This window comes from Vanessa cardui, chromosome 12 (assembly GCF_905220365.1).
Source record: "Vanessa cardui chromosome 12, ilVanCard2.1, whole genome shotgun sequence".
Taxonomy (NCBI): Eukaryota; Metazoa; Arthropoda; class Insecta; order Lepidoptera; family Nymphalidae; genus Vanessa; species Vanessa cardui.
In genome coordinates this window covers 3,359,981-3,368,949 of record NC_061134.1, presented here as the reverse complement: position 1 = coordinate 3,368,949, position 8,969 = coordinate 3,359,981, and the positions used below count along the sequence as shown (strand labels likewise).

General features: G+C 31.8%; 1 protein-coding gene across 1 annotated transcript; it reads right to left on the bottom strand.

Moving 5' to 3' along the window:
- Nucleotides 1–734: 734 nt before the first annotated feature.
- LOC124534112 lies at nt 735–2,769 on the bottom strand. The gene is made up of 2 exons (XM_047109802.1): nt 2,226–2,769; nt 735–772 (listed from the first exon to the last, which is right to left on the bottom strand). The coding sequence occupies exons 1-2, from the start codon at nt 2,664–2,666 to the stop codon at nt 752–754; spliced, it is 462 nt and encodes a 153-aa protein (XP_046965758.1). The 5' UTR covers nt 2,667–2,769; the 3' UTR covers nt 735–751.
- Between the last annotated feature and the right edge of the window lie 6,200 nt (nt 2,770–8,969).

Below are 8,969 nucleotides of genomic sequence, written 5' to 3'. Positions count from 1 at the left end.
TTTTAGTTCTCATAATATTCAAAATTTGTCATGATCATATACATTTTCTAACAAAGAATCTCGCCCTTATCACGGGAATTACATATCAGATGTTTTATTTTCAACCGATCGGATTCAAACGTCCGCCGACCGATTTCTTCTCCAGTTTTTGAATACAGTTCTATATTTAAATATCTCCTTTTTATTTTTTAAAACAACCGGTTCGATTTGCTTTGTGTAAAACAATGTGCAAATCCAGAATAAATTTGACACTTCGATAAGAATTATACTTTGTGTTTTTTGGAGGTTATCGAATCTTAGATTTTTTTTTATTTATCTGTTATAGCTTTGGTCGCGTACACCGGCAATTTTTTACAACGACATTGGTATTTAGCGCTATATTAAAAATATAGGTCTGTCCAGATTTTTTTATAGATTTATATGAGATATAAGATATATTACTAATATTACAATTGCATATCAATCGGTTTAATAGGTTTTTTTTAAACAAATAAAATGTATCTCTTTATGAAGCGTTAAAGCGCAATGGTTTAGCCGCCTAGCGACGTAAAACTCGCAGGATCGATCCTGACCCCTGGGCTGTCGTCGTATTCACTCCAAAATGTAGTAGTAATTGTTTAATAATTTGGGTCAGGCGAGTATCCTTTTTGATTAAAAATAAAATACTTTCTTACATTGATTCACTTTTATTAGATTGGAGCACTGGTTATTTATAAGATAAACTATGCGACTTACTTGCCGGTTCTCCTCACTAGCTTTCCGAAACGGCGATCTAGTTGAAATATTAAGAAATGCTTTATCTAATTTTCTTACTTGAATAAAGTACTATACATTGATTGCAGTTTGAGTCAGTTGCATTACTTCATTATTTACAATAAACATTATAAAATCGATATTTTATTATATAGATTAATGCAATAATATATTTAAATAATAATTGCAACTTTGTTATTGAAATTAGTAGTTTTAGAAACGTTCGCAACGGCGCAAATCAACTGTTTCTTTGCTACTAAGTATGCGTAAAAGAGTGGCTCTTTAGTACAAAGACTACGGGGTAGCACCTACAGCATCTTAGGTATGATCTTTAATAGACTGGATATGTCAACCATTGCTGTGCCATTTCAAGTGCCATAGAAAAATAATTAAAATACTAACCAAGGAAATAAGCTTTTATTGTTACTAACAAAATGAGTCGTTGTTACTTGATAAAATATAAATAAAAAAAAATAACCGTACATTTTAAGTACGCACCAACTTGTAAAGTGAATTCTTACAGATTTCCAATTTAACAAATTGTCTGTTTATAGAATCGAATATATTCTCCAATTGCGGCTCGATTAAAGTTGTATCGGAATGGACACACGGACGTGTCATTACCGTTATAAGAAATGAATTAGCTCGCTATTCGCTCGTCAACAACAACAACAGTTCATCAAAAAATAACTTATGAATAAATCCTTAGCACCAAATCAGAAGAGATGGTTACGTTTAGGGATTGCAATTGCTGGATCCAGCATACAGCAATCCAGCTGGATCCAGCGCCTTTTTAAACATGCTGGATCCAGCATACATCTTGATCCAGCGATGCGGATCCGCAAACGTATCAATTTCTATTGTTTAGTTTTGAGTTGCCGCCATTTTCAAATTTTTAAACTGCCTAATTATTAAGGATTAACGAGCGGAGAGAAGATTATTTCAGAGCTTTTTTGTTTGATACAAAAATACTATTGAAAATTAAAATAGTGTTATTATTACGGTCCTTTTTTAAAAGAATGTTAATTAAGTTAATTTTAAAAGAATTTATGAGACTGATTGCTACTGATTAGCCGTCCTATCATTAAACATAAGCGTAATGAGATAGTGCTTACTTAGAAACATTATCTTAAATGTTATATGAATATAAGGTTATATGTTTGTTATTTAATTTTATGTTGATTATTTTGATCTCAAATTATTAAAAAACCAAAGCAAATTAATATAACATATCACCAAATGAGTGGAAGATTTCAAAGATTATCGTAAGAAGTACAAATTAATAAAAAAAGTCTTAAAAATGTTATCTTTTTATTTTCGTTCCACGTTTTGCTGGATCCGCGCTGGATCCAGCTGGATTCAGGTCAATCCAGCAAAAATCCAGCTGGATTGAAAACGCCGCTGGATTGCAATCCCTAGTTACGTTTTATTTAATACGAAGATAATATTAATATATTAACAAAAATATTTACCTCTTGAATAAACCATTTCTCTCTATCCTCAATGTACACTCGTCCTCCACAGGGTGTTCCATGGAACAGCATATATTTGTCAGTTTCATTGAGATTAACAGTATCTTTGAACTGATTTATATACGATACATTCAAGCCGTTCGTTTGAATAATATCATATTCGTCTACGCACTTTTTACCCGAAGGATTCTTAAGGAACACTTGTCCCAAAGGACAACACTTCCTAAAGCACTTTTTAAGCTCACACACACATCCAAATGTCTTTATTTCGCCACTAACGTTCTTCGTATAAACGTAATTTGGAGGGAAACGAACGCCGTCTTTTATTAAGCCACCTTCGTAACTTTCGGCGTTTGTTAGATCAAGACTATTTCCATCGCTGCACGGCTGTCCACTAACGTATAAAAAATAAAACAGTTCCATAAATATAATAACACGCATGTTTGTATTTTGAAAATAGAACGAGTTTCTGTTATAAAATACCGGCGATGTTTTTTTTTTTTTTATATTCGTATGGCGGCGTTTTTGCGTCGAATGAGAGGTGAGACTGCGCTCAGTCGCGGCTTTTTGCTGTATTTATACCTAACTAACCTCCTAACATGTGAGCTCATGTATAGAGCTCGGGTCTTAATTGTCCAAAGCTTCTTTCATGAATAAATTAGTTTGTTTCTAAGCATTTTAAGTACTGGTTTGTTTGTTATAAATAGGCAGTTACTAAATACATTTGTATATGTGTACATCAAGCTAAAAGCGCTTTAAAGAATGATGTTGCTAATTTAATTTAATTCAAATGATTTAATAAGCGTAAATATGGTTTATATAAGGATAACTGTATTTGGGAATATTTACCTAAGTTACACTTATATTGTAATACTTATCTTTATTTAAGATTACGATATTTGTTTTTCGTATTAGAATTATATATTATATGAATTTAAATTTAGACAAAAAAATAGATTTGTGTCCTTAATTAGTATTTCTTCATTTCATACATAGTAAAGGGAAGGATGGAAGGCCTATGACTTTTTATTACTCAAAATCAAGATCATTTGTTATGAAAAATATACAAGATAGGATTTATAAACTTTATTTTTCAGTATTATATTAAGAAAAGCTACCATCTGTAGATTCTTGAAGCAGCAAGCAAAACAGTTGATATTCTTTATATTAGTTATACATGTCATTTTTATAATAATTGAAGTCAATTTAGAGTACAGTCTAATTTTCCTTAATACGTAGAAAATTCTCGTTTAAACAAATGCCTATAAAATAATTTAACTACAACGCCAGGTACAACCATAACGTACTAGCTAATGTAATTGTAATTTGTTGGATTTTAAATTACCTTAGATTTAACCGAACACAAGGTTGATGACCTTTTGCAAATTGCATTAGGAAAATAAACGAGTTTATTTGTCATTCGTCACAAATAATCTTCAAGACTATACGTAATACGTTAATTTTTAGCATTGACATATAGAATTACATACTTGTAGGTACCACCCATTATTATATACTATCATTGTTGTGTTCCGGATTGAAGGTGTGTGTATTAAATGAGTGAGCGAGTGTAACTACTATACATACAATCGGGATATAATATCTTCAATGGCGATGCAAGAAATGATTAATATTTCTTTCGTAACCAATGTCTATAGTGGTGATCCCTCGACTGATTTTCCCGTCTTCCTATATAAAAAAAACATATCTAAAATATATGTTGTTATAAAAAATGGTTAGTGTTTCTGGGGTTCTTAGATACCACATATGGTAATAGTATAAGAATATATTAACCATAAACATAGTGGGTCTAACAAACAGAATAGGCATTTAATTAAAAAAAAAATCTATTAAGATTACCGCTGTCTGTACGACTAGCTGTTTGAAAGAACACATTTGATTTTAATGCACTTTTAAACAATAATCAGAGTAAATCAAGACGACTTATATGTACATAATGATTATTTTAGAAAGCAAGAAAGTGAGAAAGATTTTTTTGTTTGTTTTTCAATATTTATAGACCCGAATGAGGCAAGGGCCGATAGTTTAAGTACATGAGTTTTGCAACTTTTATATCCAATTTAAGTTTGAAGGCCTAATACTTTAAACCTTTTAGGGCCCTACCTTGCCCACACAGATAAGAAGTACTCTATCTATCATTGTGAAATATTTTACTTAGTATGAAGTTAGCTGGAATGACTAAGAAGTAAAAACTCCTTGCACATTAAATGTTGAAAATCGAATCGCGATACATTTTCGTGGTGCGTCTTTCAAATATCATAACAAATATAGTAAACGCACTTTTTTTTATATTCCAATAGTAACTCTAAGATTATTTTTATTTTGTAAATTGACAATCCAAAAGTGCTGCAAGATTACAATAAAATACTCTATATTTTTAAGAATATTATTAATATTGAGTCCTTAAATGTATATAGATATTAATTAAAAACAATTACTGGATAAACCATGAACCATGAAGGCAAGAATGCTAGCAGGATTTCAATTTCAAATAATATCAAATTATATTTTCATTTGATTTTAATTTTCAATTTCATTTGCAGTTTCATGGGTTTAGTATGTCTACTGTTAGTGACAATCTTATTGCCTACATTATTATTATTTAAAAACCTTGAAACTTAAATGTAAATTAAGGTATGTCCGCTATATATGTCTATAATTCTATTGGTCAACTTAAATTAATTCATATGTGTAGTTGAACGTTTATATCCAAGATTGGTTTACCGAGCCGCATTACTTGCATAATACCTACATATTTAGCTTTATTTGAATGATATGATTAAAAAAGCTTGGAGTTAATATCTGTTGACTTCCAAGCAGGATATATTAATTTAAATAATTGTATTAACTAACAAGACTTTGTATTTTTTAAATGTCGAAAAAGAGTAACTACTGAGTTTCTTGCCGGTTCTTCTCGGTAGAATCTACTTTCTCAACCGGTGGGAGCTCCACTTAATTGTAAGATGACGACGAGACGACAAAAATGCTTGTAAAAGCCTACTTGAATAAATTTTATTTTGATTTTGATATTTATATAAAGTATAAAGAAATGAAAAAAGGAAATAATAAATTTAGGAAATAATCGTTTTTGAATAACGAGTAGAGTCGTAACGTTCCTATACTTTTTACGACTTCGCAGTTTCAATACTTCAAAATTGATTTTTATCGGAATGCAAATTATTTCTTTTATTTGAAGTAAACTAATTGGTTTCCTCGTCTATATCAGAACTTAATTAATTAGTAAAAAGTAATAACGTTATGTATGTTAACATCTTTCTATATTTGACATGCTTTGATAACCCAAAGGTGCTTTATGAGGATGGTCTCAGCCGGAGCACTCTGTGATAGTAATTATTATATATAGTGTAATTAGTAGTTATTAAAACTAAATAATTCATTTTTTTATCGTATAGGTTGGTGGGCCACCTGATGGTAAGTGATCACCACAGTTCATACATAACGACGCGGTTAGAAATATTAACAATTCCTTACATCGCCAATGCGCCACCACCTTATAAAATAAAAATAATAGTAAATAAAATGTTTAGTCCCTTGTGCCTGTAGTTGCACCGGCTCACTTAACCTTCAAAACGGGACACAACAATGCTGAATACTGTTTGGCGATAGAATATCTGATGAATGGGTGGTACCTACTACTCTAAAAAAACAAAATCATGTTAGTAAAATACTACCACGCTTTAACAAATTAAGTATAACGTTTTATGTTCAAACTTTTAATGCAAAAAGCTTTCCAGTAATAAATATTAACTTCTTCATATTAATATGTATCAGATTTTTGTTACATAAAAGTAAATTAACAGCCCGTGAATTTCCCACTGCTAGGCCAAGGCCTCCTCTCAAATTAGGGAGAGGGTTTAGGACATATTCCACCACGCTGTTCCAATGTGGGTTGGTGGAATGCACATGACATGAATTTCGATGAAATTAGACACATGCAGGGTTCCTCACGATGTTTTCCTTCACCGCCAAGCACGAGATGAATTATAAACACAAATTAAGCACATATATGTATATATAGTGGTGCTTCCCTGGGTTTGAACCCGAACTCATCGGTTAAGATGCGCGCGTTCTAACCACTGGGCCATCTCAGCTCAGCATTTGTTATTTGCGAATAAAAAAAATGTAATGATGGTTCGGTGTATAAAAACAAATAAATATATCTCTAAAACATTACATTTTCATCCATGAAGTGGGCGTTTGACAGATAGGAGAATATAAATGCCTCACCACATAAAAACGTGCACTTCACTTTGAAATAAAAAATAGATTAAAATTCATGTAGGTATAGTACGGCACAACATAGATGTGGCATCGGCAAATTCAATAAAACCGATTTTAGCCGATTTATACAACAAAAAGAAAGAGCTCCTATCGCGCCATTCGACGTTATTCGTCGTTATAGATTGTCGCGTCAGTTCAACCCGAGGAAATAAGTGCATGTAAATCGACATGTCAAATTGTCGAATATTGGTCATAATATAAAATTACTAGTTATTACGGTCGTGTAAAGATCATATTCATATAAGAAATAAATATTGATAATTTGGGATAGCGTACTTAATTCGGATGTGATCGATTTTACGAAATAGCCGATGCTACGTCTAAGTTGTGACGTACTATACGCTATTCGATCGTGGCATTGATTTTTATGATTGTCTCAAAGCGAGTGCAAGCACATCTATTCGATCATATTTTTAATCTCTATTGAAATGTAAATCGTCCTAAGAGCCGAGATAGCCCAGTGGTTATAGTGCGTATATCGAAACCGATGATTGCAGGTTCGAAACCAGGCAAGCGCCACGGAATTTTCGTGTGTTACATATGTGTTTAATTTTCATTTCGAGCTCAGCAGTGAAGAAAACTCCCTCCCTTATAACCTTGACAGCATATCTTTCAATTCATTTGATGAATTACACAGACTTCACTGAGAATCAAAACTCACCTTTGTCACGAATCCATAAAAAGCGTCACCAATTGATTTAGATCAAACAATGACGTTATTTCAATTCAAGGTCACTGCCTTATCCTAGTCTATACAGTGAGGTCCGTGACCAGTATCTTTATAGATTAGTCATTGTAATTAATCATTACAGTTATTAACCACTGCGTGCGGTCTGTGAAACGTCACTAACAAGAAAAAACCCGTAACCAACTCTTAAATTCGAATATAATAGGATTTGGTCTAAAGTAACATAATAAATAATTTGTAGTATTTTTTTGTTACCATGTATATTTTTAAGGAGATTATATTTTTTATAAACCGCAGTAAGCGATAAGTTCACACATTTTGGTTTATAAAACCTATTTTGAGTTTTGTTGGTATGCGGTTGGAATAAAGTCCTTTTGATATTAAGTAATATATATGATGAAATAAATAACATAATAAAATAAAAAAGAAAGGGACGTTCTTTTTTTAAGAGAATAATTCTGTCAGTTCAACGCATCACGCGTTTGCTCTTCATGGTATGTGGGGCTCGCCGCTGCTGAAGGCTTCGGAATACCCACTGAAAAACCAGCGGCCCACTTCGGCTTTTCGGGAGACGTCGTGGAATCTCTTGCGCATACTATCGTGACGCTGTTAGGTCTGTTAGGACTTTACCGTAAACCGCAAAAAATAACTTTGTAGTGGTAAAGGTACCCAGAGCGTCTTATCATCCAAAAAATACCGTGATACCAAATATTTATTTGAAATAGATGAAGTTTAATACATAATTGTTAATGCTCAATTTATTTACATTACCATGTTTATTATCAATTCCTATAATAAATAACAAATAAAAATATTTAAAATATTCGTCTTAAAAAATACTATTTAGTCATTCAAATTTGGAACAACATTTAAATAAAGGAATCTGTAGGCTAAAGACTTTGGGATTTTATTTATTATTTTTTTGGAAGGATGTGCTTTTACGCGGTTTTCCGGCGACTTTGCCTTCTGTTTCTTTTTTCTCTGTGTCTTTATTATACAATACACGGCTTATATTTCACTTGGTAGCTTTGTGTAAGTCCGTCTGGATAGGCACCATCCACTCATCAGATATTCTACCGTCAAGAAGGAGTTATCAAAAGGGATAAATCAGCTAAGCTCCCAAGGTTGGTGGCACATTGGTGATGTAAGAAATGGTATCTCGAATAAATATATACGAGAGCAGTTTCCAACTATGTGGCTCTCGACACTCCCCGGTGCCATCGTAATAGGTTTCATGGTTTATGATTTCTCTTGTTTTGCCGGTGCGAACTCGGATTGGGAAGTAAATATAATATAATCCTAGAACGAAATACGGTAATAGAAGCATTATGTTTAACGTGGTAAAATTATATAATAGTTTGCCGAATAGTACAAAAGAGTGTACAAGGATAGGTAACTTTAAAAAGAAACTAAAAATATTTATAAGCGAAAATATATATGAATAAAATTAGTAAACATTATTTCTATATTTAAAATGCAGTTTAATGTTACTAAAATTTTAACCATTTACTACATAATTTTTTAATTGTTTTTATTTATATTTTTTGGGTCAATGTGGATATGTACTGCCGCAGATTATACCACAAAAAACAAACTTTGTTTATAAGATATATGTATTGCTCATTGTTAAGTAAATTGTAAGGTTCTTTACGGGTAATAAAGTTCTTTAACCTAAAATATATAATAAAAAGCTTCGATAAAACTCTTGCGAATGTTAACTTATAAATAATATC

Bases quoted from the DNA above. Each gene is read 5' to 3' on its own strand.
- LOC124534112 (XM_047109802.1), bottom strand. From the start codon at position 2,666: ATGCGTGTTATTATATTTATGGAACTGTTTTATTTTTTATACGTTAGT. The intron at 773-2,225 runs GTAAATATTTTT...TATTTCAACTAG, and splicing joins AGAAATGGTTTATTCAAGAG to ATCGCCGTTTCGGAAAGCTA.